The 20,532-nt window shown below is 41.5% G+C and overlaps 1 protein-coding gene across 1 annotated transcript in view; it reads left to right on the forward strand.

Moving 5' to 3' along the window:
- The window catches only part of GLI2 (GLI family zinc finger 2), a 295,771-nt gene that overhangs the window by 160,186 nt on the left and 115,053 nt on the right, over positions 1 to 20,532 (forward strand). The window contains exon 2 of the mRNA XM_036745731.1: positions 11,659 to 11,764. Coding sequence (XP_036601626.1) covers positions 11,659 to 11,764 — 106 coding nt within the window. The remainder of the gene's footprint in view (positions 1 to 11,658; positions 11,765 to 20,532) is intronic.

Genomic DNA, 20,532 nt, shown 5'->3' on the forward strand with positions numbered 1-20,532 from the left:
TGGGTCACCTGAGGACCTCAGAGAAGTGTTTTGCCCAGGGGAGCAAGACTGACTACTTAGTGGCAGAACCCTCCTAATTCAGTGCTCTCTCCATCATGTCATACTACCTTGGGCAAGTAACTTAGCCTCCGTAGGCCTCAATTTTCTTATCTGTAAAATTAAATATTTGGACTTCCTGGCCTCTAAAGTTCTTTCTACTTCTAAATCTGTGATTTATATCTTCCCTAATATATGCTAAAATGTTCCAGCCATGGACATCTTGATTGATTTTTTGGTCTAGCATAAGCTGACTAATTCTCCAGATCCCACAAACACAGAGGCCATGCTAATTCAAATGGCTGATAGAATTCTGAAGAACCTAATATAATACTTGAGTTATAGTCTGAATGAGTCAGAGTACAGTTGGAATATCTCTTATGCCAGGATTAGCCTTCAAGACAAATAAAGTAATAGTCTTCTTGTATGCTGCCCAGGTCAGTTTACATCTGGAGACTTATGTTCCTTTCAGGGTGGCACAGTACCAGTGATTGTCCAGAGAAAGGTGACCAGTATGATGAAAGGCCTCAAGTTTATGGATTGGATGTGAAGATTGGTTGAAGGAAACTGGGGATGTTTTATCTGGAGAACAGATGACCCAGGAGACGTGATAGGAGGACATTCTTGCAAGGAGGGATAAGACTGCTTTGGTTTTGTCTTAGGGGTTAGAACCAAGTGCAGTGAGTGGAAGTTGAAAAGAGGCAGATTTTGGCTTAGATCAAGAAAAACTTACAAACAATTAGAACTGCCCACAAGTAGAACTGGTTGCCTCAGGAGCTAGTGGATTCCTGCTCATCAGACATCTTGAAAGCAAAGCTGGATGACCAATGTTAGGTGTGTAGTAGAGAGAGATTCCATTTGAGTAGGGGTTGAACTAAGTGACCCCAAGGATCCTTCCTACTCCAAAATTCTGTGATTTTGTATAGGATGTGTAGATCCCAGAATACTAGAAGATGTCATTAAGAATGTAGATATTCTTAGCTTGGACTTCACAAGCTATGTGCCTCAGCAGGGTGACAGGGTGCTATAAACTTTGTCACAATACCTACTTACAAACTAGCTTAACCCCATAAATACCATGGGGCCAGGGCAGGGGAAGAGGAATCATTTGGACCACAAAGTAATCACTAACATATGTTTAGAAGCTTCTCTTGGGGATTTAGCTGAAGAAGAGGGGGCAAATAGAACTGTTTGCATATTTTTCTGTTGTCAGAGGACGTGGCGACAGCAGCTGAGAGTCCAGCAGGGGGGAGCAGAAGACATGGAAGGGAATACCCTTCCTCCCTTTGGAATGATGCCAAACCATTTTCCCATTCATTAGAGCCTTCCAGGACCAGATATACTAGTATGGCCTATATCCTAAATGAGAAAGAGAACCCCAAAAGCTAAGTGTGGCAAAATGTGACAAATTAGGGAGTAATTGATATCTATCATAGTAATAAAAAAGCCCAAAATTCTCAGATTGCATTGGTTATGAGAGTGGATGACCTGCTCCAAGGCCATTTCTCTTCCCCAGGGAAATATTTACCCCTTCACTCTTGATGGATGCCAAGTCTTGAAGATATCCATTCCAGATCAGAGATCCACTATCTCTAAGTGTGTACCTGGGACCCACCCTGAAGTCCTAAGTTAGGTTGAGTTTCCTCAAGGGTATAGAGTTAAACTTCCTCCTTCAGAAAATTCTATGGTAAGAAAGTTCCAACCTGACTACACCTAGGATAGGGGAAAACAAGGTAGCAAGAAGGAGTCACAGAGGAAATCAGCTTGCCAATTTAAAGGGGAAAGGAAAACTAAAAGGCTTCCCCATAATTGTTCCAACACAAAATTAATCCTGGATACATAGAGAATGTAGCTGTGGCTTCCCCAGAGAGAAGAGGATGTCTAAGCAACCACTGCCCTCAGCTTGCTCTGGTAGGCACTAAGGTCTGTTCTGACCGTTAAAAGAGGAGAAAAGGGAATATGGGAGACTCCACTTGATATCATGCGGTGGCCTTGGAATCAGAGAACCTCAGCTTACAAGCTATGTCACTCTGGTAAATCACTTATCCTCTTTAGCCTGAGTTTCTTTACCGGTAAAATGGGAATGATAATATTTATACAACTTCACAAAGGTGACTAAAGGGTTTTATAAACCTTAAAGTGCTACATAAAAGGGAATTGTCACTATATGAATGGGAAAATACTTTTGAAATCAAAGTACTATGTAATTATAATAAATTACTTTTTAAACTAGATCTATGATCTCCTTGGGGTGGGAAGACAGCTCCTGGAGAGAAACTTTCTCTACCAGTGCCTCTCAGGATGTCCTCTGCACCTCAAAATCTTAGAGAGTTGTCTGGGACACTGTGAAGATACACAATTTGCCCAAGGTCATATTGATAACACGTGTAGGAGGCAGGACTTGGACTTTACTCTTCCTCATTCCTGGGCCAGCTCTCCATCCCCTATACCAGGCTGTGCCGCATTATTATTGTTACTATTTATTTTGTGCCCTTTCATTTTTTTGGAGGTAATCAGGGTTAAGTGACTTGCCCCTAGTCACACAGCTAGTAAGTGTCTTGAGGACAAATTTGAACTCAGGTTCTCCTGACTCAGAGGCTGGTGCTCTATCCACTGAGCAGCCTAGTTGCCCATCCTGTTCATTTTTCACTTGATTTCAGAGGAGCTTATGATGAAGGCTTAGGAGAGAACTTAAGTGACCAAGTTCCCATGAAGAATCCAAAATTCTCTTTCAATTGGGGGAAAGATTAAAAATTTGGAGGAAGTCAAACATGACCAGGATTGCCTTAGGAATAGGTTCAGTGGGCTGTGATTAGTTAATCATAAGTTTAAGGGTTCTAAGAAGCCTGACCCTAAATATCTTCCTCCCCCACTTATGCCCAAGATACCACCAGTATAGATTCAGTTCTTCGTATCATAAAGGACTTTTAGTCTTTGCATCAACTGCAGGTACCCTTAGGGAGAGTGATACTTTGTTAACACCTGAACAAGGATTATCAAATCCTTTCACATCAGGACTTCTGGCTTCTAGCCATTCCCTGGGGAATGGCCCATGGGACTGGGGTTATGAATGGACAAGTTCATCAGAAATGGGAATAATCAAAAAATGCTGGAAAAGCATCATTTGGTCATAAATTTGGAGCTAGAAGGGGAAGAGATGTTCTGAGAGGTACCTGTCTGAGGTTACAAAGGTGTTTTTAGAGGCTGAATTTGAACCCAGGTCCTCTGAATTGAAAGCAAATGTTCTTTCTGCTGTATCACTCTGAAGGTCCCCAAAAGCAAACTGTGCTTACCTACTTCATAGCTTTGGGATGGATCCTGCTGTATACACATATTGAGGTATAAGGACTTTAGTTAAAAAGCCCCATTCTGAAGGCAGACATGGAAGAAAAAACCCTTATGGCCAGATTGCAAAGGGTTTCAAATACCAGGCTGAGAACACATACCTCTGCCTTAGGAATAGTATTTTGGTGGTTGTGTAGATCATGGCTTGGGGAGGGGAATGACTCATATCAGAGAGATGGGAGCCCAGAGGTGAGGAGGGCTTACATTTGGGCGGTAGCTTTGTGAGTGGAGAGAAGGGATGGATGTGGCAAATTCTAGGTAGGACAAGATGTTGCAGCCAATTGAATATGGCAGCAGGGAGAAAGCGTGTGAGTGAAGGGGAGTTAGGGGCCAGAATTTAGCAATTGAGCTCATTGGTAACCTTGGCGAAAGATGTTCTGTGTCAATGAGGGGGAGATAAGCCAGACTGCATGGAGTTGAAAAGTCCAATAGATAGTGAGGAAGCAAGTATGGATGATTCTTTTTAGGGTTTTGTCAGTGAGAGGAAAGAGGAAAATACAATGATAATCTGAAGAGATAGAAAGCTTGAGGGAAGGTTTTTTAAAAGCCTGAGAGTAGACATGAATAGGTTTGCAAACAGCAGCAAAAGAGCTAGTAGATAAGGAGAGATAAAAGATGAAAGAAAGGGAATGATCAGTGGAGCAAGTTTTCGGAGAGATGGCTAGGGATGGGGATAGGAGCACAGGGAGGGGAGCTAAGCTTGCTAATACAACCCCCATATTTTTCATGAGAGGAAACTGAAGCTCTGAGGGATTAAACTAACTTAACCACAGTCACACAGATAGTGGAGAGCAAAGGTTTGGCCTGGGCAAGGAGAAAAGTCACTTCTTCAGAGAGGATTTTTTTGGTTGTTGTTTAGTTGTTTTTCAGTCGAGTCCAACTCTCCATGACCCCATTTGGGGTTTTCCTTGCAATTTGCCATTTCCTTCTCCAGCTCATTTTACAGATGAGGAAACTGAGGCAAACAGGGTTAAGTGACTTACCCAGGGTCACACAGCTAAAGACTCATCTTCAAGCTCTAGGTCCAGCACTCTATTCACTGTACCACCTAGCTGCCAGAGAAAAGATTAAAGGGGGAGGGGGAGGGGTAGAAAGAGAGAGAGAGAGAGAGAGAGAGAGAGAGAGAGAGAGAGACTGAAGAATGATTGACAACCTAAATAGACTTAAGTTGTGGATCATAGAAATTAGGAAAGCAATGAAGCTGGGAGGCCAGGTTGTTTGAGGGGACAACAGCATTTATTGAAATTCCCAAGTATATGGATAAGGGTTGGGTTGGAGAAAAGCCCATTTTCCAGATACTGAATGGGACAGTGACCTGGGGGGGCTGGAATATTGCAACAAGAAGAATTCTGATTTAGTGATATAGATGGATGGAGCAAACTTCCAAGGGGAGAGGTTGCTGAGTAATGATGGTGAAGGGGAGAGAGTTGAATGAAACAATAGAGAACAAGGAATATTCCAAGTCCAAAATAAAATGATGATACAGAATGAGTTAGTGGAAAGATCCGATTCAATTCAGCAAACATTCGTTAATCTTCTATTTCATGCTAGGCTCTGGAGATAGAAAACCAAAAAAGAAATAATTGCGCTGAGCTAGACATCAAAGAGGCTTAAATCTGAGTCAGGGCCCAGTCACCTACTAGCCATGCGATACTCGGGGACTCCCTTTTTGTTTTTCTAAAACTCTATTTTTTCATTTGTAAAATATAAGTATTAATACCTAGAGCCTGTGAGCTCCTTGAAATCAGGGACTACCTTTTGTCTTACAACCCCTAGCCCTTCAGCACAGTGCCTGGTACATAGTAGGCACTTAATAAATGCTTATTGACTGATTATATACCACCTACCCGAAAGAATTGATGTGAAGAGTATATGATAATGCATAGGAAAGTGCTTTATAACCTTAAAGTGACCCACTTTTTAATGTTCAGACTTTTGATTTTGTAAGTGTGGGGAACCTCTGTAGGGAACTTCATCTGTATTCTAGAAAATTGCCTGAAGCACTGGGTGGGATATGAAGTAATTTGCCCATGCTCATACAAAGGCAGGTCTTCTGAACCCAGGACTGGCACACAATCCTCTAGGCCATGCTATCTCTTGAAACCCCAATTATTAAACTATTATTATTATCATTAACAAAAGTTCAGACTGGTATTCCAGTCATACAGATTCAAAGAAAACAAGTTTTGAATGCTGACTTTGGTGCTGGCTCACAAGGTCTCATAAGGCAATTCGCCTCCTGTCTCTGAATCTGTTTTTTTCATCTATGAAATGGGCAGAATAATATGTACCCTCTTATATCCCTCCCAGGTTTGGAACAAGAGTTAATAACATAATATCTGCAGGGCACCTCTAACCATTCTCAGAAGTGTGTTCTGCAGATGCAAAGGGCCATTATAATAATTATTATTAATTTCCCCCCAGGAATTTAGTCTTGTGTAAGAAACGATCTTTTTTAGCCGTCTGAGTTCCCTTGACCCAGGCCTGACCTCTATCGTTTTTGTTTTTTTAACTGAGCCTTCTCAGGCCATGTAGAGATTTGAATGATAACCTACTGAATTTGAGAAATGAAGATGACCATTTTGGAGAATGTTTTTCTCTGCAGTGGTTTTTGGAGTTCTTGTCTTACCTTTATGGTTTGAGTTCTTCATACATGTAGTTTCTACTAATTCAGTTCATTTAAATTCAGCAAACATTTTTGAAATGTTCTGGTTTCAGAATAGAGATTCTTAACCTGGGTTTGTGGATAGATTTTATGGGGTCCATGAACTTGAATGGGGGAAAAATACATATTTACTTACAATAATCTCTAAATGAAATTTAGCATTTCTTTCCATTATTTAAAAAAATTATTCTGGGAAAGGGTCCATAGGCTTCACCAGAGTGTCAAATGGGTCCAAGACACAAAGAAGATTAAGAACCCTTGCTGAATAGAGGAACAGCCTCATCAGCCATAAAACAAATATTTATTATTTATTGAATTCTTACTACATGCATATTACTATTCTAATGCTATGGAGGGATGTAGAGAGATATGAAACACCATCTCTGTCCTCAAGGAGTTTGCTGTCTAATTGGGAAAATAAGGCAAGCCACATGCATGTTGGGTGAGAATTATTAAACATTGAATAATAAAAAACCTTCTGAGAATTGTCACAAGGATATCATAGGGATTAAAAGGGACAAAGGAGTAATACAATGAAGGCTGTGAATGTAGAAGGAGATGGGCTGTGAAGATTCAGGGAAGACTAAGGACTTTAAATAATGGGTCTCAAAGATGTCTCAGGTTTTACGTTCCAGAAAGCCCAGTTTATAGGTGGCCACTTGAATGCAGTTTCCCCCAGAGCAGTGCATGTGGACTGAATTGTGTGATGCTCCGTGCATCTTTTGTGCCTCTTCTGCTCGGGGATGAGTTTTTCAACATCGGGTCATATGTCTTATTTCTTTGATCTCCTGCAGTTCAGATGGATGTTGCTTTGTGGACTAACACTTGCTGCTCCAAGCACTGACCTGGGGGACAACCGTGAAGTGTAGGTTAAGTTGGTGTTTAGTCCTTTCTTTTCTGTGTTTTCCCTGATTGGCTCCCTCAGGCATCAGGTTCTCTGCTGTATGGCTCATCCAAACCTGCTCTCCTGGAGAGCAACTCATGCTCTAGACCAGAGATTCTTGTGAACTTTTTAAAAAAATATTTTTGGTAACTATATTTCAGTATTTTTGGTTTCCTTTTTGATCTCATGCCTTTTATTTTATGTATTTAAAAACATTACTCTAAGAAAGGTCCGTAGACTTTACCAGACTGATAATGAGGACCATGACACAAAAGCAGGCTAAGAACCCTTTCTCTATACTTTTTATTTCCCATTCTCCCCATCAAAATGATCTGTAGCCTTGGGACTATAATATGTGACATCAGAATACAGGGATACTGATCCATACAAATGGCTTGATGTGGTTTACAATGTATTATATTTTAAGGGATGAGAAAAGTAGTAACCCCAATAGTGGCATTTCAGGCATTATTAGGTCAGTTTGAAGGGGTAAGATCCTTAGGGAGACAAGACTTGGGAAGCCCTTCGGATCACGCTTTGTCTACGATGTTCAGGCTGCGTACCTTTCGTAAAGAAGACCTTGATTATTTCCATGAAAAACATACATGCATATGTTTTTACACATGCTTTTTTCATGTGCGTCCATGAAGTTCTAAAGTAAAAAAATGAACTTTTAAAGGCACAGCCGTTATAGAAGTAAATAAAGTAGACATCATTCCGTTCTGCTTTCCTGCAGACCCAGAAGGCCTCATTGTTTAGCAGTAATGGCTGGCATTTCTGTTTGTTTGTTTTAATAGGTGTATGTCGTGTGGTATTAAACAAGGATCACACATTTCTCTTCAGAAGGGAAAAAAACGCCCTCAAGGATATGTGTTAATGATATTCCATTATTTATTAAGTCTTCCTCCTTATGAGCTGAATAGTCTCACCACTGCGTCCTATTATTTGTTAGGCAGGAAAATTCTTCCCTTGCATCAGGTAGTCAGGAGTGCCAGCAGAGATCCAGTTCCTGTTGAACCTAGGAGGCTTCCAAGCTCACCAAAAGCCTCCCTCCTGAGCAGTAAAACCAAGGAACCATGCTGAGTTTTAGTCTCTCTTGCATTTTCTTGCCAGGACTGCCAAAAGCTCAGTCCAGATTTGCCCACTCCGCTGAATTCAAGAAGCCTAGATTTGCCCACGGGAAATGGCCTGAGCCTCAGCATCCCTCTGAAAGGCGGACGGCAAAAACAGACCTTTTTTGTTGTTGTTCAGACGGGGAAAGGCTGAAAGGATTGTAGTTTCTGTTTGGGATGCCTGCCTGCCAACCGGTGGAATGTGGACAGGTGGTTAAGAACAAGTCTTAGCAAAGGACTGGAAATGTTCCTGCAACTGAAAACGCAGCTTTTCTAAATCTCCAATTATAGTAAAAATGCAACGGAAAAAAGAGGGAAAAATGTGTGTGTTATGTCAACAGGAGCTGCTGACAAACCAGGGGTGAAAAGATGATTTGTGGAAAAACTGACTCACCTTTTGTTTTAGGGAAGGAATAGGAAGCGTACCTCCGAACTCTCTCATTGACTTTGTTTTATTTTGAATTTAATGATCTTGTGAAGGGATAAAGGATTAGGGTTGCAGCCAGAGCTCAAGGGGACCCAGGGAATAAACCACCTCAAAAAAAGCTATTCCTTAACAAGACCCTGCCCCTCCTGTCTCCTCCAGAGGTAACAATGTCCTTTCACATTGGTTGTGTATGTCCTGTGGACAGTTGAGAACAGGGCAGTGGATCCCAACACCATTGTTACCCAGCTCTGTTTCAACACTTCCATGGATTGGAGGGTCTTTGGAAGGAAGAACAATGACCGCAGGATCATGGAACGTTAGAGCTGGAGTAGCCACCTTAGGAATTGTTTAATTTTGCTGCTTCATTTTACAGATGAGAAAAGTGAAATGACATATCTAAGGTCCAACAGCTTCTTGTTTTACTTTACAGTCATGGTTGTTTGCTTTGGGGATTTGTGCACCAGGGGTTCAGCCAGCTGTTTTGATCAGCTTAGGAGGTTCAACTTGTCCCTTACCTATAGGGCAGCTAGGTGGTGCAGTGTATAGGGCACCAGACCTGGAGTCAGGAAAGCCTGAGTTTAAATCTAGCCTCAAGACACTACCTCTGTGACCCCGGGAAAGTCACTTAACCCTGTTTGCCTCAGTTCCTCATCTGTAAAATGAGCTGGAGGAGGAAATAGCAAACCACTCCAGTATGTTTGCCAAGAAAATCCCAAATGGCATAATGAAGAGTTAGACATGGCTGAACCACAACAACAAATGCCTGCTTATAGAGAGTCAGATCTCACTGTTAATCAAGACCTGGGCTTTTTGATAAGTGGTCTAGAGCTGAGGGGCTGAAGTTTACACCTGGATTATCTCTGATAGGAAAGATTCGGTAATCAAATGACTAGTGCAAGTAAGATTTCAAGGGGGAATAGTCCAGTTACCAGCTGGAATTATTTTTAATGTACTTTATCAACACTTTATATTTGTACAAAGCATGTAGCTAATTGTAAAGGATTCTAGAAGACCTTGTAGTCTCCCTTCTTAGGAAAACATTTTGGGTAGTTTCCTTTGTAAAAGAGCATCAGATACCATATTTTATGTTATATAGGTTATTTAACTTCTAGGCCCCTGGTTCTTCACTTATAAAATGATGGGATTGGATTAGACAATCTCCAAGGTCCCTTTCAACGCTAAATTCTTGTTGTTGTACAGTTGTTTCAGTTGTGTCCGACCCTTCATGACCCCATTTGGGGTTTTCTCAGCAAAGATACTGGAGTGGTTTGCCATCTCCTTCTCCAGCTCCTTTATTATGTATGAGGAACTGAGGCAAATAGGGTGAAGTGACTTGCCCAGGGTCACATAGCTAGTAAGTGTCTGATGCCACATTTGAACTCAGGACTTCCTGACTCCAGGCCCACTGCTCTGTCTACAATACCACCTACCTGCCTAGGTGATAAGTCCTGCAATCCCATAAAAAACCAAGGTTCAACACCTGATCTGTTACTCATTGACCCATTGTCCTTGAGTGATTACTTGAGCATTTGGGTCCTCAGTTTCCCTTTTCTGTTATAGGCAGGGATGGACCAGATAACCTCCAAGATGTCTTCCAGACGTAAATCGTTTTATTCTGTAAAACAACTGAATGTCATTGAACATTTTCTAGAATTCAAAACTTGTCACTCTTCAGAGCAGTGTGTCCTTAGTTCGTGGAAAATATGTTATTGATCATAAGTAGAGGGAGAGACTTTAGAAACCCTCTCATCCAGGAGTTCTGAACATTTGTGTGTTTGTCTATGTCTGTGTGTCTGTGTGTGTTGATGGACCTCTTCGCCAGTCTGGTGAAAGCTGTGGACCCCTTCCCAGAATAATGTTGTTCTAGTTTAAATTTATAATTAAAGGAAATCTAACTTTCAATTAGAGGTTAGTAAAAATAACAATGTCATTTTTTTCCTCATCTAAGTTTGCAAACCTCTCCCGAAATCTGACCCCAGGTTAAGAACCCCCAATCTAGTCCAACCCTGTCATTTTTACCAATGAGGAAACTGAGGCTCTGGAGACTTCATTGGCTGAAGATTGAAAAATTAAATTACTCCAGTCTGCTAATCTAATGTTTTTTTCCACAGACTTAGTGATGTTTTATTATATTTTAATTATAGACAGTCTCCCATTTTTCCATAGATTTAGTGAGGTTTTATATTTTATTATTATATAATATATTTATATATTATTATTATATTTTAAGTAGAAATAGTCTCCCATATGTTTAAAATAACAAAACAACAAAATTTCCCACTATTTTTCAAATGCCCTTCTTATGTTAAAATATACAGAGGGTGCATTTTTCTTTTTAGCAAAGGGTATTCTCAGATAATCCTTATGATTAGAAGGAAAGGTGAGGGCAAAGATAAGCACTTGAGAGAATAACCTTTGGAATATCACCTTAGCCTGTTAGCATTTTCCTCCAACAGGTTCCCAACATCTCATGTTGGGTCAGTAATAAATATTAAAACTCACAGAATTCATAAGTCAACGTAGGTGTCCTGGGCCTTTGGAGACCACTTTATCTCTCCATCAAAGATGAAGAGAGCTCCTCAGATGAATAAGAAATAGAGCTGCGTATGCTGACAAGCAGGAGCAATTTAGGAGCCTTTCTCAGAAGCCAAGCCACAGACGTTTTTTTGGCGGCTGCTAATGGGTATGCCATTTATGTGCAAGCGGCTTGATATTACAGATGGTCTTAGGTAAATATTTCCAGCCTAATCGCTCCACTGTGTACGGATGCTGGAGAAGGGTGCTGCTGAAGTCGCTCCCAGCCAAGGCCAGCTTGGGTTGGAGGTCCCCAGAAATGGGAATCTGTCAGCTCTGATTTGCGAAGGCAGTGTAGTGTTCCATGGTACTTTCTATAATCTCTCCAAGTTCAAAGAGCGCTTAGCTGCTTGTCTTTGTCAGAAACATGGTTGGAGATCTTTTATGTTGAAGATGTAGGATTTCTCGGGATGTCTTTGATTATTTATTTATTCCACTTCTCTGGTATATGATAGCACCGGGATCCTGAAGCCCCCTTGTCCTGTATTGCACTTGCTCTGAAATTCAAGGAGTTTTAAGTCCCTTTGAAAATTGCTTTAAAAGGGAAGGGGGAAAAAAAGAGTTTTTGAAGTTCCTTTTTTTTTCTTTTCCTCTTCCCCCACCTCCCCTTCCACAGTGCCACAACACCTACTTCCAGCGTTCCACGCTCCCTTACCGATTGACATGCGACATCAGGAGGGAAGATATCATTACGAACCTCACTCTATCCATGCTATTCATGGGTAAGTCTTGCATCTCAGCTATGGGCGCCTTGCCACCCCCCCCAACCCTCAACCTCCCCACCCAGAATTTGCAGTGTGTTCTCTCCATCTCTCTCTATGCTGTCATTAAGGTTTCCTGAATTGAGACAGAGTTGGCAGACTTTGGCTAGCTCCCTCCTTGCTTTCTTCGAGGGGAAAAAAAGTTAACAATTTTAAAGAAGTGTTTGTTTCTATCTGCTGTTGGTCTTTTTGAATTGGTATTATAAATGTGTGTGGGTATATGTGTTTGTAGTATTCTGAGTTTTTGAGAAGCAAGCAGCCTTCTTATGAATCAACTACTTGTAATGTCTGTAAACTTCCTTGTGTTTTTTATCCTAGGCACTGGAGGGTTCAGTGCTTTTTCTCTCCATCAGTGAAATGGGAATGCTTTAGGTGTGACATTTCTCTAATTAGAGCCATGTGAAGTTTTATATTTTGTCAATGTTCTTACTTTCTACTTTTATAACCATAGGCAACAAAGGGTATAGCTGTCCTAAGCAATTTCTCTAACCTTGCCTATTTGCCCTCCTTGCTTAGAGTTTTCAAATCCTATTCCTGTTATCTCCTACCTTGACCTTCTTGACTCAGACGTTCTGAGCCTCCCTGCCCAGCCTGTTTGTCTTCTCCCCAAAAAAAGTTGCAATAGAGAAACTCATTCCTTCTCTAAGCAGGTTAGCCTAAAGGTCTCCCCTTACTTCATAGAGGTCCTGCTAGAAAACATAAGATGCCTGCAGAGAAGCTAGCCCATTTTCTAATTTCTTCTGATACATAGAATTTACCTCTCAAGGAGAGGAGGGACATATTCCAAGACCAAGAACTAGGAACCTTGTCTCTAGCTGGGGATGGGGTTCAGTGCTATGACTTTGAAACTGGTATAAGCCACTAGCTAGCATTTATATAGTGCCTGCTAGGCACTGTGCTAAGCATTTTATAAATATTATTTCATTTTATCCTTACAACAATCCAACCCCAAGAGATAGGTGCAGTTGTAACCTCCATTTTACTGTTGAGGAAGCTGTGGCAAACAGAGTTTAAACCACTTGCCCACACAGCTTGTGTCTGAGGTAGGATTTGAACTCGGATCATCCAGACTTCAAGCCGGGTACTTTCTCCACTGAGCCACCAGCTGCCTGTTACTTTTCTAGGTGAAGGCCTCATTTCACATCTGCCTGGGAAGCCTCTAAAGGATTTTCATGGTTAGGAAAAGTGGTACTAGCCAAGAGTTGTTAATTCAGGAAGGCTGGAAAATCTCAGGCTGTTAAGTGAGCTCAATTCGTTTTGTTTCAGGGTGGACCTTTGAGTCAGTCTATTAAACCCTTCTTAGCTCCCACGGTTTTGAAAAGCTCAGTTGGGGTTTATCAGCTGCAAGGACATGGTAATTAAGTGATCATCTCTGCAGATTTGGCATGCCAGCTAAGCAGGATTCTGCAAGATTGCATTTATTGGGGATTCTAGCCTGAGAGCTGTAACAGGAGGCCTTCATCTGGGTTTAGGGGGAGATGTTTTGTTTTGTTTTTGCTTTAGAGAAATCTTTTGGTTACTTATACCTGTGATACTGATGCTAGATATGTCCCTTAAGCTTAGCTTTAGGTCTCTCAGGAAATCCATCATGGAAACAACATTTTTCTAGTTCAGTGGGCAATTGGCAACATAGGGCTTGCCGTACCAAAGGGCTTAAGAAGGAAAAATAGATATTTATGCCCTAAGAGTTCTGAGGAGGGAGAGATCTTTGTGGGTTGTACGTATGCCTAAAGTCCAGAAATTGGCTAATGGCCATCTTTAGACTTGAAGATGGGGGCAACCTGGACACTTCATGAGTGTATTTCAAAACTAAACAATGAGCCTTGGAAATAAAAGACCAAAATCATGAATAGGTTATTACTTCGGCCCAGTTAACACCATTTTGATATGCTAAGCATCTTTAATGAGTCCCAATTAAATAAACCACTAGAGTAAAAGCACACACTTTGCCATAGGTTCAACAGACTGTTAGTGAATCAACTTTAAACATATGTGTTCTTCATATTGCCATTGTCTAGGGGAATGAGCATAAGTCTGAGAATCTGGAGAACTCAGTTCTCATTCCAAACATGCTACAAAACTAATTGTGGGTTCCTAGAAAAGCACTTAACCTTTCTGTATCTGAGCTTCCTCATTTGCAGAAGAAGGACTTTTTGTTGGACCATATCAGACTGTACTCAATTTGGAGTTTTCTTGGCAAAGGTACTGGAATAGTTTGTCATCTCCTTCTCCAGCTCATTTTACAGACGAGGAAACTGAGGCTAACAAGGTTAAGTGACTGGCCCAGGGTCACACAGCTAGTAAGTGTCTGAGGCCAAATTTGAACTCAGGTTTTCTTGACTCCAGGTCTGGTGCTCTACTGCACCACATAGCTGCCCACAAGAGGAGGACATTAGAGCCAGATTTACAAGGGTGTTGTTAAGATCAAAGGAGATAATGAAAAATGTTTTTGGAAATCCAAAAATATCTCATGAACATAAAGGATTATTATTTGCATTACTTTCAGCCTGACCTTTGCCTAATAGGAGAGGTTAAGTTCTGAACTGAATGTAGAGGATCTTCCCTATGAGAAGAGGTTAGCCCAACTGCTCTGATTGGCTAGGACATGGAAAGGGATGAGGTAGGTCTTTCAAAGGGAGTGAATTGCAAATTCTCTGAGTGCTAAGCCTTGGTGCCTACCACCAATCAGCCTTAGGCTGGTGAAACCTTATGAAAATGAGTATCTGAGGAATAATTGAAGAGGAAGAGAAGTCAGAACAGAGCAACATTCAGGCTGAAGGGTATGTGAAAAGCAAGAGAGGGCCTTGGGTAATAGTGGGGAGGCTTATGGGTTAATTTTATGCATATGGATCTTAGGTCTTTTTTAGCACCAGCTATGAGAGTCACCTCCTCCTGCCACACTCTGTTTCGCTGAGTCACAGTTTAGAAACCCCTGCTATTTTCCCCTAAACCTACAACACCACTAGGGACAGGATGATTGGTTCTCTTCAGACATCATTAGTTATTGCTTAGGAATACTTTACTGCTCCCATCAATCAGCCAACAATAACAAGAATAGCTAGCATGTATAGTGCTTTGAGGTTGGCAAAGTGCTTTTACAAATAATATCTCATTTTCTCCCCGCAATGACCTGGGAGGTAAGAGCTACTATCATCTCCATTTTACAGATGACAAAACTGAGGATGAGAAATGTTACTAAGTAGCTTTCCCAGAGCTACACAGCTAGTGTCTGAGGCTGGATTTGAACATGCCTTCCTCATTCTAACTCCAGCAATGTGCTAGCTAGCTGCCTCCTAAATGCCTAATATGTGCCAAGCACAGTGCTAGGTGCTGGGGATCTAAAGGTAACAAAACAGTCCCTGCCTTCAAGGAACCTCCAGTCTAGCCCAGGGAAATGATAAAATTCAATTTTGAGGGGAAGGTACTAGCCGGTTGAGGGTGTAAAAGAGGTGTCCAGGAAAGGCTTTTTATGTAGGAAGTGGTGGTTGAATTGAATCTTGAACAAAACTTGATTTTCTCGAGGGGCCGTGGTGAGAAGGGAATGGATTACAGGGATGGGGCACAGCCCATGCAAACATGTGGAGCTGGGAGATGGAATGTCATAGATTAATAAATTAATAATAATAATAATAATAAGGCTTGTTTGGCTAAAGCACAATGTCTATGAAAGGGAATAATTCACAATACTGAAATCACAGTTGGGGGGGAAATCTGAAGGACTTTAAATTCCAGAGATGATTTCCTAGAAGGTTAATAATAAACATGAACTCATCTGAGGAGATATTGGCTTATTGAAACGTCCAGCAGTGGTTGCCTTGACAAAGAGAGAAATGTTCACAGCCAGATCCTAGAGGCACCTCAGTGCTGATAATTCAGGAACCTGTGCCCTCTGGGAATACTGTTTGTTCTGACAAATCATCTCAGAGGTACTTTCTTGCTCCTAGATACCATGATCTAATAATCTTACCTGAACTATATCACACATCTCCTTCACTTCCTTTCTATTTCCATTGCTGATACCTAGTTCATGCCCTTATTATTTCTCACATGTGGCCCTGAACCAGGCTTCCTGCCTCCCATCTTTCCCTTCTCTAATCCATTTCTCCCACCAATACCCATGTAATCTTCCTATTTCAAAGCTCTGATCACATCATTCCCTTGTTCTAAAACCCTCATTGGCTCCCAATCTCCTTCCAAATAATTTGGATCCCAATTGCCTTTCAACTGTCTATCCTGGTATTCAAAGCCATAGTTTGGATCTGATTTGCCTTTCTAGCTCTTGTGCCTTTTAGGTACTCTGTGTTCTAGCCAAACCGAGGCCACTCTAAATCCCTGATTCTTATCCCCCGTCTCCTATTCCCATCTCCTTGGCTTGGCTCATGCTGTCCCCTATGCCTAGAATCAAATTTATCTTCCCTGAGATAAGGAGCATGGTACGGAAAGGCAATATGGTGGATTGTACTTAAAAGACGTGAGCTAGACTCTTGTTCCGGCTTTTGACCTCAGAAAAGTCACTGTCTACCTCAGTCTCGTGACATGACTTGAAAGGTGCCTTCTAGCTCCAGTATTCTGCAGTTCTAGAATCTGGGCCTGTTGGAGTCCCTCCATTCCTTCAAGGCCCATCCCAGGTGCTACCTTCTCTGTGAAACTTTCCTTAATGTACTCCCTCTGGAAATTATCTGTCTGCTCAGATTTCTTATCGCATTCTTTCTGGATCTCTTTTATGCACTCTGACATTTTGCCTTACGCAATGGCGATTTGTGTGTATGTATCTTGTCCTCCCTGTTAGGTTGTAAACTTGCTTGAAAGTAAACTCTGTATCATTTAGTTTTTGTACCTTTACAGTGTCTACTGCCTGGCCCAGCACCTGCAGATAGTTGGTGCTTGAATAGTACTTGTTGAGTTGAATTATATCATGCTTCTTGCTTCCCTCCAAATGCAGCACAATCTCCAAACTACTTGTTGCAGATACTAGGGGTGCAGACCATCTCATTCAGGCCCCAGGGTGCAAAGGGGAACCACTTTGCTCATGAAGCCTTGGTTTTACAGAGGAATGAGATGCTGGAAAATGTTGGCTTATAGAATCTTTAGGGCCCTAATTATAGTGCGTGCCTTTTTAATGAATGCTTGGTATCACTTATCTCTGCTTAGCCTTTCTTGGCCTCATTTTTCTTATCTGTGGAAAGACTATAGGTCTCCACTGGGAAACTGATTTCAAAACAATATGGAAAGCATCTCTCTCTCTCTCTCTCTCTCTCTCTTTCTCTCTTTCTCTCCATAGCAGCTATGTGCACGCAAAGTATTATTGTTGATAAAGGCTCTTATTATCATACTTTACTCTTTAGTTCAAATCCTGACCCTGCCAGTTATTTCCTGTGTGACCTTGGACAAGTCACTTAACTTTTCTGGGACTCAGTTTCCTTCACTGTAAAATGAGGGGTTTAACTAATGACCCCTGAAAGCTTTTACCATCTTTAAATCTATGGTCCCATGAACCTCCTGGTACCCTAGACAATTCTCTAAAACTATACATTAGGGGCAGCTAGGTGGTGCAGTGAGTAGAGTACTGGCCCTCAAATCAGGAGGACCTGAGTTCAAATCCAGTCTCAGACACTTGACACACTTACTAGCTGTGTGACCTTGGGCAAGTCACTAAACCCCAATTGCCCTGCCTTTCCCCCCTCAAAAAAATAAATTAAAAACTATACATTATAGATAATCTGTATTGGAGCTAAAAGTTTCCACACTGGGAATTTACCACACCAAAGAACTGAACCTCCCCACCTAAAAAAATGTAGCATTGTAGTGAATTATTGTTAAACTATGTGAGCATTTGTAAGGAACCTAAATTCTCCCCAAGTCATTGTATCGCTGCCAAAATGCATGCTCTTAGTCAGAATTTGCTTTCCTCAATGAGCTTGTAACATCCACGTGCCAAAGGGAGACACAAGTGTTTGACAGTACTCGACAGTGCCTGCTTTAGTTAAAAGAAAATGTACCATAACACACACACACACACACACACACACACACACACACACAGACACACACACACTCCTGAAAAGATGGCAAGGCTTGGGATCGGGGGGAAAATGGAGCTACCAAGCTTTGGCTTTATGATTAATGTGATCAGAGCTTGATGGAGCCCCAATTTATCAAGCCCATATTTTAGCTATCTCCTTCCTTGTCTGTACCAAATGTATCTAATTACATGAACATTGCACAGCAAATTAAACGCTGTCTCATTTGTCGTCAGCCCCAGAGTCTTATTATCTGCCTGCTGTTTCATGTCAAAGGTTGGTTTTCTGATTGCTTCAAGTGACATGACCGCCCATCCTTCTTGAGAGCTTGTTGGGGTGTCACAGAATGAGAGCGCTTGCCTCTCTGTCCCTGCTGCTGACAGGAGGGCTCTAGCAAGGTTGCTGTCCAGCAGCCTAGTTTGTAAGACTTGGGCTCATAACTCAAACCCCCTGAGAAGATCAGCCCTTGGTTAATTGACAATTAAGCAGGTTTTCAGCCCTGTTTCATGCTGAGACTGAGTAGGCTCTTATTTCTTCCCTTGGACAGGAAAAAAAAACAAACAAAAAAACATTGTGTCCTCTTGTGGCTGCCATTTTCCGCCTTTGCTTCCCTCCCTTTAATATGCAGGTGTCTGGTAGCCCTTCCCTGGCTGACTCCAGCCCCAGCCTGAATGCTTCTAGCCTGAAGCTGGGCTTTGAGGTGGTTTGCTCTGTTGACCCTGAGTCACCTCCAGAGATGTGGCAAGGACAGGTTGTTACTTGCTAGGCCTATTTGCTTTCCCTCAGCCCTGTTGTCTCTGTTCTCAAAGAGAACCTGTCCCCAGAAAGTGAGCTTTTAAAAAGCTTAACCAGGTGGGCCTGCCCTTTCTCTCTCTCTTCTTCTCCTTCCCCCCCTCCTCTTTCTCTTTTCTTTTTTTACATCTCCTCTCCTTGCCTTTAAACTCTATCAATGTCCTCATACAAAGTAGAATGGAAAAGAAGGCATTTAAATGATAGGTTTGCTGGAAATTAAATCAGGATAAATTCTGTGCCTTCTGATCTAGAATGTTCATGTGAATGGGGCAAGACTTTTGGAATGTAAGGGTTGGAGACATCTGCCGAGAACATTTCACAGAATTGAGTTTCTCTGTCTTAGGATTACTCTGTTTGGGATAGACCCTGCTAGAATTCAAGCCTTAAATATGGTTCTTGGAATTATACTCTGGATTCCTAGAGCTCAAACCTGGTTGGTTACCTTTTCACTTATAGTCTTTAAGAAGAATAAATTCATTTTCCAGAAATTAATAATGACTGATGCCTGCCCCTTCCCCCCCCCACCCCATCCAGTTCCACTATAATTTTCTCAGGAGCTCGGCTTAGGAAATAAATGCTAAGGACAATTTCCCAAGAAGCATTTTAGGCTCAGTCAAAGAATGGTAGGATAGTATTTTAAATCACATCTGCTATATTGTCTAAATTTGTGTGTGTAAATTATTAGGTTTCATACCTTGTGGACCATGGAGTTAGAGCTAGAAGACACCTCTGAAATCTTCTAGTCTAACTCTCTCTTTTTACAGATTAAAATAAATGGAGGCTTGGGGGAGTTATGATTTACTGAAGGGCATATAGGTTGAAGAGTCAGGATTTGAACCCAAGCCATCTGACTTTAAATCCAGTCCTCCCTCCATGGTACCGCCTGACCTCCTCTTGCGAGTTTAGCATACTTTGATACTCAGTTCCACAAGCAATTTTGATGGATTTCAGAGTAGAATTTTTATTTGTTAGTGTGTTCTCTTGGTTTCATGAGGACCAGGATGTTGACAGGTAAAGAGCTGGATAGCCTTGTGACATCAGGAGGAATTGAGGATGGGCCCCAGTATGGTAGACAGGCACCCTACAGTGAATTTATGAGAAAACAGAGATAAGAATCAAGAAGGATAAGCAGATGTGGATGAGTTTTAACACATATTAGTGGAAAGAATTATTAAATGCATGAGATCAGAGATCCATTTGAGTATTAGAGCGTGTTCTCTAAGGCTCATACATTGCAGAGCATTTATTGATCTGCATTGGTAGGAATTTCCTTGCTAGGAGTTTCCTGCCCCAAAGAGATCACAGGTCCAGGACTCCCCATGCCAAATACATGTGTATTCATCTTTTGTTAGTCCTTACCTTTAGTTCCTCTTTTGTCCTTCCTAACTACCTTTGTTAGAGCATCACACATTTTTTATCGACTTCTTTGTTGTTCAATCATTTTACTCGTGTCCAATTCTTTGTGGCTCCATTTGAGGTTTTCTGGGCAGAGATATTGGAGTACTTTGCCATTTCCCTCTCCAGCTCATTTTACAGATGAGGAAATTAGGGCAAACAGAGTAAAGTGATTTACCCAGGGTCACATAGCTAGTAAGTGGCTGAGGCTGGATTTGAATTCAGGTCTTACTGACTCCAGACTCAGCACTATCCACTGCACTACCTAGTTTCCCCTGTGTCCACATTCTTTCTATCTATCATCTATCAATCAATCAATCTATCTATCTATTTATCTATTTTTTCTACACATATTTCCTCTAGTGGAAGAAATGACCACACTAAACTATACCTTGAATTATGAACATGATTGATTAGAGAGGAGGAAAAATTACAATTCTTTTAAGAGGCCACCATAAATAAAGGCCTGGGATACAGGAAGTAGAACTTGGACCTGCCTCCAAGGCCGGCTTTCCATCCACT

This window comes from Trichosurus vulpecula, chromosome 2 (genome assembly GCF_011100635.1).
Source record: "Trichosurus vulpecula isolate mTriVul1 chromosome 2, mTriVul1.pri, whole genome shotgun sequence".
Classification (NCBI taxonomy): domain Eukaryota; kingdom Metazoa; phylum Chordata; class Mammalia; order Diprotodontia; family Phalangeridae; genus Trichosurus; species Trichosurus vulpecula.